The 17,182-nt window shown below is 45.5% G+C and overlaps 1 protein-coding gene across 3 annotated transcripts in view; it reads left to right on the top strand.

Moving 5' to 3' along the window:
• The window catches only part of PDSS1 (decaprenyl diphosphate synthase subunit 1), an 82,629-nt gene that overhangs the window by 52,564 nt on the left and 12,883 nt on the right, over positions 1 to 17,182 (top strand). For all 3 annotated transcript variants that reach the window (XM_029588665.1, XM_029588664.1, XM_029588667.1), the window contains one exon: positions 15,212 to 15,292. In XM_029588665.1, coding sequence (XP_029444525.1) covers positions 15,212 to 15,292 — 81 coding nt within the window. The remainder of the gene's footprint in view (positions 1 to 15,211; positions 15,293 to 17,182) is intronic.

Raw genomic sequence — 17,182 nt, 5'->3', positions numbered from 1 at the left:
TATTCTAGGGTGCTTCGCTTCAAGGAACTACATAAATCTCTCCAGAGTTGCAGTTGCTCCTCGTCCTGCAGTGCAGTTTTGTCTGCTTTGCCGAGATAAGAGTTGAACAGGCACTCCTCTAAAACTCCCCTGTCCACTCAGGCCAGAACTGTAAGGTCGAGTTCCACCAGACATCCTGTGTCAAGACAGCAGCAATTGCTGGAGTCTTCGCAGCCTGTGTCGAAAAAACACACACATTCTAAGCAGGGTGCATTGGTACTGTTGGCATAGCCACCGTTGGCGTTCCAGATGCATAATGCTTCGACTCATGCAACACATCTTCCAACAAATTATTTGGCGCATCAAAGCACTCGACACGTGATCCACCAGTGCACTCGAAGCTCCACTACCGTTGAAGCGTGGAGCTTCAAATCAGACAGATGCCTCTCTTCTTCTGTCTCACAATGCTCAGGATCCTATACCACATGATCCTGAAAGGCACAGTGCAAGGGCACATGGTGCAGCTCCAATGCATCCAGAATATCATCTACCTGCACAGGATTTCTCAACGTGCATCTCCAAAGAACCATTGAAGCAAACCAAGATATCCAAGGCATCCAAATGCTCTCTACCCTATTGAAGCCATCAATACATTCACCTCTGGTTTCAATTTATCAGGCTACTTTGCCATCCCAGCTCTACATATCCTATTCTTGATCTGCAGGAGAAGGGTTCAGGCTGCCCCTGTCCTATCCAGTAACCAAGGCACTCACTCAGCCTAGACTAGTGCAGAAGGACTTCGCCCGGAGATTGCAGAACTAGTATCCTCTATAGTACCACTTCTAACAGGCCACCCCTTCTCATACAGGAGAATATCCTGGTCTCAGAAGAGGATATCCCATCACCTACACCAGGCCAGAGGACACATCAGTCGCTTGACCAAATCACAGATTTGGTGAAGAATTTTTTCAGCTCTCTAATCAAAGAGATGGTTGGAACCCAGCCTCTCCTTTCCACTGTTCGCTATAGCAATAGCAAGGCTGGAATCCTGATTAGGGTTCTTTATTGTCTATTGCAGCAGATTCTTGTAGATTAGACATTTTAGTCCAGGCTGCTTCTACTCAGTCAACTGGAAGCCCCTCCCTGTTCGCCCTCTTCAACATTGGAATCCTGGATAAGTGAGCCAGTACTTTTTAGGTTCAGATGAAGCAATGCCAGCATATCCTCCGGACCATACCTTGCCACCAGAGGATCTTACTGATATTAATTTTGTGTAAAAAACGAGTACAGCACTGATTGGCCATGTCCACAAGACAAAGACTCTCATTTTGAGTTCCTTGGCAATATTCCAACTGAACCAGCAGCCTTTCCAATTCATAACATAACATTCAGAACTCCCATTTTGGTCACTCCTATGGCTAGAAAGCAGGACCTCAAATACAGTCCAGCAATTGCTGGGCTTTGTAATCATCCAGCTGCCTCACCAGTCTGTAGTGATTGATTGCTATGAAAAAGGCAAAGAAGAGAGAGATTCATTTAGTTTCTCCGCTGGAAAAGACCACAAAATTCTAGATAGCATTGCACTCTGAAAAATTTTATTGAAGTTATTCACTCGCATTACTGTCATCAATTCTAGATGGTGCAGTATATTCATGATTGCATTCTAAAACTGAAGCCTTTCTACCTGCCATTGAGCAAAGCAACTATTATCCACAGCCACTGCTGGATGTAGAAGGCATCAGCCACCTACTTCGATCAATCTATGAATCCTTTTTATTTTTTAATAAACTCTTTATGTATAGGATTTTCAAGGCATACATGAGGCAAGAGTCAAAAAAACTCAAGTCAGTAAATTTACAGTTCAATTGTTTGGTACAGAGCAGAGAGTAGAAACTATATATATATATATATACATATATATATATATATATACATATATATATATATATATAATCAGGCTGCTGACATTCTTTCTAAATTAATCCATTCAGGTATTCCTCTGAGATTGACATTTTCCCTGTACGTACCCGGATCAGTCCAGACCATGGGTTAAGCCCCCGTTCCAGCAGGTGGAGACAGACCAGAATTCTGAGGCTGCCCATATTAGGACAGAACCTACCCAGGAACCCTCAGTATTCGTCTGTCTCCAGCAGGTGGAACACCTCACCCTTTGTTCCCTGTTTAGCTTGCCTTCTGGGTTCTTTCTGCTTTCTTAAGGGCAAGCTCACGCAAGTACCTTTATAGTTTGCTTTCTTTTAAAAAATAAATAAATACATTTTTTTTCAAAACTGAATTTTTTTCTCTTATGTTCTGTGTTTAGGCTAGACATTTTTGTCTCCCTTGCTCTTGGGGTTCCTAGGGGGGCTTTGCCCCTTGATATTTATCAGCCTAGGTTCCCTTCCCGGTGACCTGTGTGGGTGATACTGGTGGTGCCAGTCCCTATCCCCACTTACCTGCTGCTGTGCCCCGAGATGTCCATTCCTCGGTTGTGCTTTCAGGGACGAGTTTCATTCCCCTGACTCTGTGTTTCAGATTTATTATCTCTTAAAAAAAAATAAAATAAAATAACACAGAGAACTTTTTCTTTATATACTGTTCCTTAAAAAAACAAACAAACAGTTATTTGCAGCAGTTTTGATTTTTGTGAGGAGAGAGCGGGGTTCAATCTCCCGCCTTCCTCCTCTGGGGCTCCCAGCTCAGCTGTTTGCAATTACATTGCTGCTCCCCCTTCATGCCCCAGCCACTTTGCTGTGTTGCCTGTGGAGAGTCGGCCTCCCGACTTTCCCATGAAGGTGTTTGTTCCAGGTGCCTTTTTGGGGGTGAAGGCTCCTCTTTTGAATCACCTTCAATTCAGCCCTGGGGAAGGACTCCCCGACGTGCTGCAAAGCCTTTTCAGTCCGGGGACCGCGCAGCTGCAGCGGCCATTTTGAATTTTTCAGATACTTCTCTTCCTGCTTCTCCGGGGGCAGGAGACTTAATTTCTTCGCGTTTACCCCCCAATTTGAGCCCGGTTCGCTCCCGGGGTGCTGGCTCTGACTCCCCCTCACCTCACCCCTCCTCCCCGCAAAAAATTCGGCCCGGGCCCGTTTTTTCTTCAGAATTTATCCTTTTAATGCATGAGTCTTATCTGGCCAGTCTGCAAAGGGAGGTGGACCCCCCACTCCAATCCCTCCTAATTTTCCTAGGCCTTCCCCCGAGGCTGGTTCTGACCCTCAGGGCCCTGTTAGGGTTCGTTTAGTCCCTGGAGCCCCCCTCCCGCGGCGGACCCTCCTCCCCCGCCTGCCTTGGACCCGCCTGATGTTGGGGATGATGAGGATGATTCCACTCCCCCCCCCCCCCTTAGAGGGTGATGATCCGCGTGTACTCCGTTTATTCCGGCGAGAAGAGTTGGAGCTTCTTATTTCCTTTGTTCTGGAAGAACTGGGAATTGATGCCCCCCCCAGATGATTCTGTGGCTGCAGCGATGACGCCAAATGCGGACCCGTTCCTGACGGGACTTAGGGCCTTACCGCGTACTTTCCCTTTTCATCCTATGCATCGCTTGCTCCTCCTCAGGGAATGGGAATCTCCTGAGACGGGTCTCAGCGTTGGGAGAGCTATGGATAAACTTTACCCGCTCCCTGAGGACTGCCTGGACATGTTAAAAATTCCCAAAGTGGATTCTTCTGTCACCGCGGTGACAAAGCACACTACCATCCTGGTGGTGGGTGCCACAGCATTACGGGATGTCTCTCTCTGCACGCTTGCAGTGGACAGAGTTTTGGCACTTCTCACATCTCTCGGTTGGATAATCAATTTCTCCAAAAGCTCCCTCCAGCCCTCACAAGAGCTGGAATTCTTAGGCGCTCTTTTCAACACTCGGATCGGGAAGGTTTTTCTTTCAGACTCCAGAACAATCAATCTGATAGATCAATTGAACATATTTGTTTCTCTCCCTCTTCCCACGGCGTGAGATTACCTCCAGATTCTAGGGACCATGGCCTCCACGATCGATCTCGATCCCTGGGCGTTTGCTCATATGCGTCCTTTACAGAAAGCATTATTGTCCCGTTGGAAGCCGGTATCCGAACAGTATCAGGAGATTCTTCCTCTCTCCGACTCTACCATCGCCAGCATTCAATGGTGGTTTCCCTGGCCCATCTTCTCAGGGGAATCCTCTTTTGACTCCTTGGGTCATAGTAACGACAGATGCCAGTCTCTCCGGCTGGGGAGCGGTCTGTCAATCTCAAACGACGCAAGGGTTTTGGTCCCTTTCCCAATCTCGATTGCACATCAATCGTCTAGAAGCCCGAGCAGTTTTTCTAGCCCTCAAGTTCTTTCTTCCTCTGATCCGTCACAAAGCTGTCTGAGTCCTATCAGACAATTCCACCACGGTAGCTTACATAAATCGACAGGGGGGAACTCGAAGTCGTCTAATGGCGTTAGAGACCAGCAAGCTTTTTTTCTGGGCCGAGAAGCACTTGGATCGACTGGCAGCTTCCCACATAGCAGGCAAAGAGAATATTCAAGCCGACTTTCTCAGTCGTCAACATCTCGAACCCGGCGAGTGGGAGCTGTCACTCGAGGCGATGGACTTAATCGTGCACAGGTGGGGTCCCCCTCACCGGGACCTCATGGCAACTCTAGCCAACGCCAAGGCTCCCCGGTTCTTCAGCCGATGGAGGGAGCATTGTTCAGAAGGGGTGGACGCGCTGGTTCTTCCCTGGCCCTCCGACGTCCTTCTCTGTGTTCCCTCCGTGGCCGTTAGTGGGGAAAGTCCTTCGAAGAATAGAACTCCATCGTGGTCCGGTCATTCTCGTGGCTCCCGAGTGGCCCTGACGGCCGTGGTTCGTGGATCTGGTGAATCTCTCGGCGGACGGACCTCTTCGTCTCGGTCATCTGCCCCATCTTCTATGACAGGGTCCCGTATTTTCCGACCAGGCGGATCACTTCTGTCTAGCGGCATGGCTTTTGAACGGAGACGTTTAAGGCGCAGAGATTATAAAGATGAAGTTATTGCCACCCTTCTCAGGTCCCGCAATCTACTTCTCTCACTTATGTGAGAGTCTGGAAGGTTTTTGAGAATGTTTGTGAAGAGTTGGGTGTTTCGGCTCGCTCGCCTTCTGTTGCAGTTTCACTTTCTTTTCTTCAGCGTGATCTCTCCAAAGGTCTTTCAGTTAGCTCTCTACGCGTTCAGGTCTCTGCCCTTGGTTCTCTCCTGGGCACCATTGAGGGTCGGCCGGTCGCCTCTCATCCGGATGTCGTGCGTTTTCTTAGAGGCGCTAAGGATTTAAAGCCCCCTGTTCGGTCTAGTTGTCCTTCGTGGAGTTTGAACTTGGTGCTTTGAGCTCTCTGTACGGCTCCGTTTGAGCCCCTTCATCGTGCCACTCTCAAAGACTTGACTCTCAAGACTGTTTGTTTTCCTGGTTGCTATCTCTTCCGCCAGGAGAGTGTCTGAGCTTCAAGCTCTTTCCTGTAGGGACCCCTTCTTACGTTTTTCGGACTCAGGTGTTTCCCTAAGGACCGTACCTTCTTTCTTACCTAAGGTCGTGTCATCTTTTCATGTTAACCAGTCCATTGAACTCCCTGCTTTTTCACCAGAGGATCTAGCGGCTTCTGTTAATAGTGATCTCCGTCGTCTTGACGTCAAGCGAGTCTTGTTGCATTATCTTGAGGTCACTAATGATTTTCGCGTTTCCGATCATCTTTTCGTTCTGTGGAGTGGTCCCAACAGGGGGAAGCAAGCTTCTAAGGCTACGATTGCTCGCTGGTTGAAGGAGGCGATTTCGTCAGCCTATATTTGCAAGGGCCGACCGGTTCCTGAAGGCCTTAAAGCTCATTCTTTACGTTCTCAAGCGACTTCTTGGGCGGAGTCTCAATCGGTGTCGCCGCAAGAAATATGTAGGGCGGCTACGTGGAAATCTCTTCATACTTTTGCTCATCACTACCGACTCGATGTTCAGGCTCCAGCCTTTGCTTCCTTTGGTCGACAGGTTCTTCGAGCGGGACTGTCTGGGTCCCACCCTCTATAGGGAAGCTTTGGGACATCCCATGGTCTGGACTGATCCGGGTACATACAGGGAAAGGAAAATTAGTTCTTACCTGATAATTTTCGTTCCTGTAGTACCACAGATCAGTCCAGCGCAGTGCTCCCTTAACAGGAACAGAGAAGGGCGACCAAAATGATAAGGGGAATGGAACAGCTCCTCTGAGGAAAGACTAAAGAGATTAGGAATTTTCAGCTTGGAGAAGAGATGGCTGAGGGGGGGGATATGATAGAGGTGTTTAAAATCATGAGAGGTCTAGAATGTGAAGTCTAGATGTGAATCGGTTATTTACTCTTTCAGATAATAGAAAGACTAGGAGGCACTCCATGAAGTTAGCATGTGGCACATTTAAAACTAATCGTAGAAAGTTCTTTTTCACTCAACGCACAATTAAACTCTGGAATTTGTTGCCAGAGGATGTGGTTAGTGCAGTTAGTATAGCTGTATTTAAAAAGGATTGGATAAGTTCTTGGAGGAGAAGTCCATTACCTGCTATTAAGTAAGTTGACTTAAGAAAATAGCCATTGCTATTACTAGCAACAGTAACATGGAATAGACTTAGTTTTTGGGTACTTGCCAGGTTCTTATGGCCTGGATTGGCCACTGTTGGAAACAGGATGCTTTGCTTGATGGACCCTTGGTTTGACCCAATATGGCATGTTCTTATGTTCTGACATGAGAGGTGCTAGAGGATCTAAGTGTTGTTGATCCTATAGAGGAGTTACCTTTCATAGGACTCAACTCTTCGGTAGGTCTCAGTCCTTTTGTCCCCAACAACCCAGAAGAGACGCAAGCTCGGGTAGTGGAATCTCCTGAACTTCCCAATGAAGGTTTGCTGACCCATCCTGGGAACAGGAGAAAGGGAGACACCTCTCTCTCTTATCAGAGGTGGGTCAAAATCACATTGGATCAGTGGGTCCTGGAGGTGATACGAGAAGAATATACAATGGAGTTTTGCAGTGTTCCTCAAGATGTGTTCATGGAGTCACCCTGCCACTCCCCGCAGAAGTGGGCAGTGGAGAGCTGTTGTCCCAGTGCCCACGTCTCAAGAAAATACAGAGTGATATTCCATTTATTTCGTTGTGCCAAAGAAAGGAGGGCTCTTTTCATCACATCCTGGACTTCAAAGGCATCAACCATCATCTGCGAGTGAAGCCTTTTTACATGGAAACATTGTGCTCAGTGATAACATCCGTGCATTCAGGGGAATTTCTGACCTCTCTGGATCTGTCCGAGGCGTACATCCACATTACGTCCAACTAGAACATCAACACTTCATGCGGTTTGAAGTTCTGGGATGCCACTTTCAGTTTCAGGCACTGCCCTTTGGTCTAGCCACTGTTCCCAGAACCTTTTTTCCAAGGTAATGGTGGTAGTTGCAGCAGAATTGAGAGAGGATGGAATCCTAGTATACCTGTATTTGGTCAACTGGCTGATTCTCACCAAGTCGCTGAAAAAGAGCTGCCTGGTGACTCACAAGATGATTTCCCTGTTGCGGGAGCTTGGCTGGGTGGTGCACCTAGCCAAGAACAGCCTTCAGCCTTCTCACTCGGCTGGAAGCAGGGCGGCCCAATTGGCATGTTTACAGTTCAGCGGCAGACTTCAGGGTTGATCGGTCCGAATAATGTCAGACAATGCAACGACTGCAGCTTACATCAATTGGCAGAGAGGTATCAAAAGCCAAAAGTGTCACAGGAAATAGATCAATTTATGGAATGGACAGAGGTGCATCTCCAGATTATCTCAGCCTCGCACATTGCAGGCAAAGACATCATAAGAGCAGACTTTCTCAGCAGGGAGAGTATGGACCCAGGAGAGTGGGTGTTGTCAGTCGAGGCATTTCAGCTGATTCGGGATTGCTGGGGTCTCTGTTCCTAGACCTGTTGGCAACTTTGCGCAATGCGAAAGTTCCGCAATTCTTCAGCCGAAGAAGAGATCCAAAGTCATTGGGGATCGATGCCCTAGTGCAGGAGTGGGTGGAAGACAAGTTGCTGTATGACTTTCCTCCATGGCCCATGTAGGGCAGGTGGATTCAAAGGATCGAACGCCACAGAGGGATGGTGCTCTTAGTTGCTCCATATTGCCCAGGAGACTGTGGTATGCAGATCTGTGGAGGCTCCTAGTGGATTCGCCTCTTTGACTTCCAGTGCACAGGAATCTGTTGCATCAGGGACCTGTTCTTCATGAAGATCCAACTCTATTTTGTCTTATGGTATGGCCCTTGAAAGGGCTCGCTTGCTGAAATATGGGTACTGTACGGCAGTGATTTCCACCTTGCTAAGAGCTAGAAAATTCTTCACGTCCTTGACCTATATGTGGGTTTGGCGAGTGTTTGGGGCCTGGTGGGAGGATAAGAACATAAGAAATTGCCATGTTGGGTCAGACCAAGGGTCCATCAAGTCCAGCATCCTGTTTCCAACAGGCCACAAGAACCTGGCAATTACCCAAACACTAAGAAGATCCCATGCTACTGATGCAATTAATAGCAGTGGCTATTCCCTAAGTTAACTTGATTAATAGCCGTTAATGGACTTCTCCAAGAACCCATCCAAACCTTTTTTTGAACCCAGCTACACTAACTGCACTAACCACATCCTCTGGCAACAAATTTACAGAGCTTTATTGTGCGTTGAGTGAAAGAATTTTCTCCGATTAGTCTTAAATGTGCTACTTGCTAACTTCATGGAATGTCCCTTAGTCCTTCTTTTATTCGAAAATGTAAATAACTGATTCACATCTACTCGTGAAAGACCTCTCATGATGTTAAAGACCTCTATCATATCCCCCCTCAGCTGTCTCTTCTCCAAGCTGAACAGCCCTAACCTCTTTAGCCTTTCCTCATAGGGGAGCTGTTCCATTCCCTTTATCATGTTGGTTTCTCTTCTCTGTACCTTCTCCATCGCAACTATATCTTTTTTGAGATGCGGCAACCAGAATTGTACATAGTATTCCAGGTGCGGTCTCACCATGGAGCGATATAGAGGCATTATGACATTTTCTGTTTTATTAACCATTCCCTTCCTAATAATTCCTAAAATTCTGTTTGATTTTTTGACTGCTGCAGCACACTGAGCTGACTATTTTAAAGTATTATCCACTGTGATGCTTAGATCTTTTTCCTGGGTGGTAGCTCCTAATATGGAACCTAACATTGTGTAACTACAGCAAGGGTTATTTTTCCCTATATGCAACACCTTGCACTTATCCACATTAAATTTCATCTGCCATTTGGATGCCCAATCTGCCAGGCTTGCAAGGTCCTCCTGTAATGTATCACAATCCGCTTGTGATTTAACTACTCTGAATAATTTTGTATCATCCACAAATTTGATAACCTCACTCATTGTATTCCTTTCCAGATCATTTATATATATATATTGAAAAGCACCAGTCCAAGTACAGATCCCTGAGGCACTCCACTGTTTACCCTTTTCCACTGAGAAAATTGACCATTTAATCCTACTCTCTGTTTCCTGTCTTTTAACCAGTTTGTAATCCACGAAAGGACATTGCCTCCTATCCCATGACTTTAAAGTTTTCTTAGAAGCCTCTCATGAGGGACTTTGTCAAACGCCTTCTGAAAATCCAAATACACTACATCTACACTACACTACACTACATCTACAATACACCTACATCTACAATACACCTTTATCCACATGTTTATTAACCCCTTCAAAAAAAATGAAGCAGATTTGTTAGGCAAGACTTCCCTTGGGTAAATCCATGTTGACTGTGTTCCATTAAACCATATCTTTTTATATGCTCTACAATTTTGATCTTGACAATAGTTTCCACTATTTTTCCCGGCACTGAAGTCAGGCTCTCACCGGTCTATAGTTACCTGGATCGCCCCTAGAGCCTTTTCTAAATATTGGGGTTACATTGGCCACCCTCCAGTTCCTTCAGTACCCTAGGATGCATACCATCCAGTCCAGGTGATTTGCTACTCTTTAGTTAGTTAGAAGTTAGGTTGTTGTCTCCCATTGACAGTTGCAACGAGGTCCTCCCTTCACACCTTTTCCAGATGATATTGTCAGGATGTGCAGGCCCAGGAGGATGCAGCCTTTGCACGTGAGACTTTGACAGGAGTGCGGGCAGCATCCCGGGAGTAGCTTGGATACATCCCACGTGTTCTGGAGTCATCTGACTAGACGCTAAGAATTGAGAAATTACTACTTACCTGATGATGATTTCCTTTTCTTTAGGACAGTCAGATGAACCCAGCTTCCCTCCCTTGGCTGCTGAATGATTGCATATTGATCCTCCTGTGTGCCTACGTGTTACAGGGATTACTGTTAAGTGTTACTCAAGTCCCTAGAGTAGTGTTATTACATTCTTGTCTGAGCTCAGTGTTTCCTGTTGGCTGAGTATTGAAATGGTTATCAGTTTTTAATCAAGTTGTTTGCTAGCCTGTCCACAGTTGCTTTTGAAGAAAATATTAGTAGGCTGATGTCACTGTAGGGGATATATATACTGTGACGTCAGTTTGCTCCATCTGCTGGTAGAGGTGCATAACCCACTTTTTCTGGATTCATCTTTCCTTTATTACCAAGTTATAAACATATTGGCTAACTGATCCACATATAGACTTTTCAGGTATAATAAATGGTGTTCATGATCGCCGCTTTGATCACCTAGGGAAGGAAGCAACATTCTTAGCTGCTCCAGTCTTTATGTAGGTGGGAGGATGTTAAGATGATGCAGATACGTTTAATTTCTCGCTTTTCTGAATTTTTATTTCATCAAATGGCTACTGTACCAGACTTAATAGTTCATGCCTTTGTTTTTAGAGAACTACAGCTAGGATTCATTAAAATGTATTTTTATCTGATTTTATTTATTGCATAGAAAACAAAAGCTGCTTACCTGTAACAGGTGTTTGTGGAGGACAGAGGAATATATGTCCTTAGAGCTGGGTGCCGTCATCTGACAAAGCCCAGGTTTTTATTGAAGCTTTACTTCAGAGCTTGTAGCAGCTTTTGGCACACACCGAGCATGTGTGTACCATCATGCAGCACATAGGGCTTGCTTCAGTTCTCGGTATAGCTAACAACAAATAGGAAACAACTTCAAGGGGAGGTGAGCAGTTGAGGGCAGCAGTTGTTACAGGTAAGCAACGTTTACTTTCTCAAAGGACAAACAGGTTGTGACGTTCTAAGTAATGGGGCGATTCCTAGTTCCCTGTACGTACCCGGATCAGTCCAGACAGTGGGTTGAGCCTCCTGTCCAGCAGAGGGAGACAGAGAGAAACTGAAAAGGTATCCTATATCAGGACAGTGCTCACCCTGCATCCCTTCGGTATTTCTCTGTCTCCCAGCAGAGGCAGGCAGTTGAACCTGCGGTTCCCTAGCTTTCTCTGTTTTCCACACTGTGGTGATTTCTTTCTTTCTCCTTCTGATTGTTTCCAGGATCATGCAAGTATTGATTAATTTCTATATGAAAAAAAAAAAAAAAGAATTTGAAGGAAATCAAATTTCTTGTCTATTGAAACAGCTCTGTGTCACAGCTCTTACAGGGTCCCAGGGGGGATTTCCCCTTGAGTACTCAGTCTGGGACCCCTCTTCCCGGTGACCACTTTCCTGGCTTAAAGGGGTGATACTGGTGGTCCAGTCACTCCCCCTTTTTGCTCCTGCCTCAGGTCTTTTAGCAGAGAGGCTCCCATTCCTCTGCTCGTCTCTTTGAGGAAAAAAAAGACCATCGGAGGCACAGCTTACCCACACTTTTCATTGCAGGCTCCAGCAAGGTAAGCAGCTGGAGAAGTGATTACTGGTGGTCCAGTCCCTCTCTTCAACCGTGTGTATCTAAGAACTGTAAAAATAAAAAAAAAATGTTGTGGTTAGCTGCAATCCAGGACCCCTGCCCACCTGAATCGCCGTGTTTTTGGCTGATTTCATGTTTTGTGAGCCGTTTGTTTTTCCCCCCACCGTGCTGCGCGGTTTTCTAGGACTGGGATTTGCTCAAGGTGCCTTTCAGGGGGGGTGGGCAGCTCTTTTTCAAGGTCTGCAGCAATAGCCAAGCCTCGTGGGGCTCAAAAACGTCAGCCTCCGCAGGAGCTCAGACCGGGACCTTTCTCCCTCAGTGCAGGGGCGGCAGCCATCTTAAGCACATGTCATGCAGCTCAGGCAAGGGCTGTGGGGGAGGGGGAGCTTCCTCCAACATTGTATCCAGTCCCTGCAACGCCTGATGAGAATGCAGCTCGGGATCAGGTGGGTTTTTTTACGGGAGGACCCTGCTTTTCCAGATCAGGATGTTGATTCTGATTCCTTTTCTTTAGATTTTCTCCTTATTATGCATAAAGCCTTTTTGGCTTCCAGGTCTCTGCAAGGTGGTGCCTTGCCAGTCAGACCTAGGCAGGGACTGCCCCCCCCCCCCCCCCCCCAAGGTAGCCACGCGGCCGATGTTCCCACATCTCTAAGGGTCGTGAAGTTAAAAGGCGCAGTGGTTTCAGGAGGGTCTGCCGCTCCTGACGTGCCGGGCAGTGCGGGTGCAGGAGCCTCTCCTCCCACGGGGAGGGCATGGATGAGGAGCAAGGGAAACAGCTGCCCCTAACCAAAAACAAGGGACACATACAAACCAGAAAAATGCCAATTGGCAAAACTGCTTTTTAGTGTTAACATGCCATTTTTCTCACTAAAAATGGGGCGGGGGGGGGAGTCGGCCTGGAAATAGTAATGGATTAGGGGAAGAGATGGGAGTTAGATTCTAAACGTCAAATAAAGCCTACAGGACAGTCTGACAAAACCTGTCACACTTACATCTTTATCCAGAGAAAATAATGACATTTCAGTGTATGCACTGAACTCCCTCTCACCACTTTGCAGATCTCTTCAATGGAAGCTGATCTCAGTGAGCCACCACAGCCTCCATAAATGCAACACTAAAAGCCTTGCTTTACCCATCCAGAGTGAGAGCTGCCTGGGCATAACAGAAAGCTGCAATCTGCTGTCCATTTAGCAAGGGTACATTAGGAAACAGTAACTCCCAGATTTCTTGGGAGTCAAAAGAAGCAAAAAGCTGTGGATAGACTTTGAGGGCTTCAGTTTGCTTCAAATAGAAGGCCAAGTAAGGCTCTTTTGCAATCTAGACTGTAAGGCTTGTTCACTTTTGTGGCCTGTTAAAAAAATTTAGTGGAAGTGTAACACTAACTTAGGAAGGAACATAAGAACATGCCATACTGGGCCAGACCAAGAATCCATCAAGCCCAGCATCCTGTTTCCAACAGTGGCCAATCCAAGGCACAAGTACCTGCTAAGTACCCAAACATTAGATAGATCTCAAGCTACTATTGCTTAATAATTAATAGCAGTTTATGGATTTTCCCTCTAGGAATTTATCCAAACCTTTTTTTAAACCCAGCTGCACTAACTACTGTAACCACATCCTCTGGCAATGAATTCCAGAGCTTAACTATGTGGTGAGTGAAAAGATTTTCTCCCTCCCTGTGCAGGAGATTGGTCCAAGGGGAGATTGGTTGACTTCTCCAGATCTGAATAATTTTTAGATATAGACATTACCCCCAGGAATATGCAAACTGAGCCAGGCTCATAGTTTGGCTGTGTAGTTCGTGTGTGTATTGGGCTAGAAGACAAGAAACTCTGTTGGGGTTTCTCTTGTCTGTTGGCATCTAGACTCTGATGAAATTCTATTCCTTCGGTAAGCTTCCTCCCCCAGACCTGCGAGCAGCTTCTTTCTACCCGATGCCATAGGAGTCTCCAGCAAAGGCTGGACCTTAGTTTGCAAGGCTTTTACCATTGTTGATGCACTGATGCTTGCAACTTTATAGTCCAATGCTGCTTGGATACTTCTTTCCAACTCCTCAAAAACTGCCAGTACCATACAGAAAGTAGGAGGAGTAATCACTTTTTCCTGGGACATTTGAGGGAGATATGTGCTTGGCATCTGGGCCCTTGGAGGCTGTCATAATTTGAGACTGATGCGAGAGCCAACTGTTCTCTCTGCTAGAAGACTTTGAGCAGGGATGAGAATCTTCAGTCCCTGGAGTACCAGAAACAGGTCTGGTTTTCAGGAGATATATATAGAAAGAGAGATAGATATATATATATACACAGTGAATAAATACGAAGTATATTTGACTGTGCTGCCTCTGTTTTGTGCAAATATATATTGAGCATATTCATTGTGGGTATCCTGAAAACCAGACCAAAGTTTCCCACTCCTGATTTAGTAGGATTTACAGCAGCAGCTAGAATCTTCCTACATTGCAGACAGGTACTGATGCCAATGCTCTGTATCAAGACACAATTCACTTTCAGTGGGTAGGAGGAGCTAACTGCTTCCTGGATATCGAGGCATCTCCTGCATTGGAGCAGGTTTCCCAGGCCCTTTGATGCCGCTGCTGATGGGCTGGACTTTTCTCAAAGATCTTGTCCATCAGCTCTAATTTGGAATGACATCCTCTGGGGGCAGCCCAAGTCATTGTGGCCATCCCTTACGTAGAGCATGCATCTATTATTGGGCATCCATGACTGACATGCTGCAACTGCACCTGGGCCATCTGTTGAAGCTGTTGGTCCTCTTCTCTTTCAGGGACATTGGATTCAAAATAGCTGAGGTGAAATCAAACAACTCAATCCTGCAAAATTAAATCATTGATGCTGCTCAAAGCACCAGTACTGTTGGCCCCAGAAAAAAATATCAAACTTGAAAAACAGAAGAAGAACTTGCCCACTGATCCTGAACAGATACAGATGAGGGTGACCCAAGAGGGCCCTGTGAAGAAAACTACAAAAAATGAAGCATTGTTTCTTCAGAGAAACTTGATTATTGTACTCCAATGAAAATTGAGAACTGAAGAGGGCCCCATTCAGAGCTTGCCAAAAGCTTCTAACAAGCTATTAAGTAAACTTCACCAAGCCGAGCTTCATCACCCAGCTATGAGGTCTTTGCAGCCTGCTTGTCCTCAGAAAATGTTACTTTGAAATAGCACTTTCCTGATATTGTATAATGGCTGTGTGCCAACAGATGTTTCTTCTATATTTTTACATGTATTTCTTAGCTTTGTTTGCAAAATAGTACCTAAAAGCATACAGGTAATACTGTTTCTGCCATTATGTAGGGCTTATAATATGAATATGATGCAGTTGTACATATTAAGTTCTTTTTATTTTTGATTTGTGAAAGTAGAAGGAGGAGAATGTATGAATAGAGTACAACTGACATTATTACTTTTGCTCTATTAACAGTTTCCAGAACTAAATGTTATGATAATGAGAAGATTCTGTTTACCAGGAGATGTTGAACTTGCCTGGCAATATGTTCAACAGGTAAGAATATGTATAGAGACTTTAATTTTCAGTTTTCATTTTATTTTTCCTGGGAATTTAAATATTATAACAGAAAGAAATCTGTGGACAAATGACTGATTTTTCTCCTGTTTGTTACAGCAGCCATTTTTTCCATTGATTTGTTTTTGTTATAACATTGACTCCCAGGAAAAAAAATAAAAACTAAGGTCCCTAAATATGTAGTACCTTTTGCTAAAGATACAGCACAAACTTAATAGATTATACTTCTTGTTAAAAGGCTTGTCTGTATTATCTCATTAAGTATCCAGAGCTTTATGCTTAGGTTGATACAATATGTGCACAGGGGCGGATTGTAGGAAAATATCAGCCCAGGAGATTTTTTTCAAAATAAGCCCACAGGTTATATGCCCAACACCCTTATGTGCTGTCTGTGCAGCACATGTTTCACCAATTCCCAAAAGCATGCAAAGCTGACCCTTGAAAGGTCCATCGTAATCTGGAGCCAAAATATCTCTAATGTAAATTCCACATTTTTCCTGAATAACTAAGAAGTAGAGCACACCCTAGACCAGGGATGAATAAACTGAATTGCAGTGCCCCTTTCATCCATAAAACTGGTTGGCCCCATACCCCTCTCAAGTCTGGTTAACACAGTAACAGGCAGATACAGTAAAATTCGCGGGAGAGCAGGTGAGCGCTCGCTCTCCCGGTGCGTGCACAGGCCAGTGTCCTGTGCGTGCGATTCAGTAAACTAAAATATTTAAATTAAGGCCGGCGGTAAAAAGAGGAGCTAGGGACACTAGCGCGTCCCTAGCGCATATTTTTGTACAGGAGTGGCGGCTGTCAGCGGGTTTGACAGCCGACGCTCAATTTTCCCGGCGTCTGTTCTCGAGCCCGCTGACTGCCACAGGTTCGGAAACCGGACGCCTGCAAAATTGAGCGTCCGGTTTTCAACCTGCGAGCCACGGGCCGATTTCAATTTTTTTTTTTTTAACTTTTTTAACTTTCGGGACCTCCGACTTAATATCGCCATGATATTAAGTCGGAGGGTGCACAGAAAAGTAGTTTTTACTGCTTTTCTGTGCACTTTCCCGGTGCCGGCAGAAATTAGCGCCTACCTTTGGGTAGGTACTAATTTCTGAAAGTAAAATGTGCGGCTTGGCTGCACATTTTGCTTTCTGAATCGCGCGGGAATACCTAATAGGGCCATCAACATGCATTTGCATGTTGCGGGCACTAATAGAGTCGGGGGGTTGTACGCGTGTTTTTGACTGAATAAGGGGTAAAGCTAGCGTGTCCAATCGCGGGTTAACAGTGCACTCCGCCGGAGCCATTGTAAATGACACCAGAAAAAAAAAAACCCACGTGGTCTTTCCAGTTTGCCCAGAAAGTGTTTTTTTTTGTTTGTTTTATTTCTTTTGGGGCAATAACTGCTGCTCCATGCAGGTTACCTCTGTCTTTTTGCTACTGTGGATCCTCTTTGTTTATCCCACACGCTTTTGAACTTCATTATCTGTCTTGTCTTCATCACTTCTTCCAGGAATGCATTCCATACATCCACCACCCTTGGGGAAATATCCCCTTGGAGTTTCATATCATGACCCTAGTTCTACAGATTTCTTTCCATTGGAAAAGGTTTTATTCTTGTGTATCATTAATGCCTTTCAGGAATTTAAAGGTCTACATTGTATCTTCCCCATCTCTCCTGTCTTCCAGAGTATACATATTCAGGTCTTTCAGTTTCATCTCATATGGCTTTTAATGCAGACCCCTCACTATTTTGATTGCCTGGCTGTGACTTTTGAGATACAGTCTCGTGTATATATTGTATATCCTGGATTTCTGACCTATTAAATTCTGTTGCCAAACAATCAACTCTTGAGCAAGTTGCCAAGTGATGAGGCAACC

Source organism: Rhinatrema bivittatum, chromosome 2, assembly GCF_901001135.1.
Source record: "Rhinatrema bivittatum chromosome 2, aRhiBiv1.1, whole genome shotgun sequence".
Taxonomy (NCBI): Eukaryota; Metazoa; Chordata; class Amphibia; order Gymnophiona; family Rhinatrematidae; genus Rhinatrema; species Rhinatrema bivittatum.
Note: the sequence above shows the minus strand (reverse complement) of the source record. Positions and strands in the feature narration are given on the sequence as shown.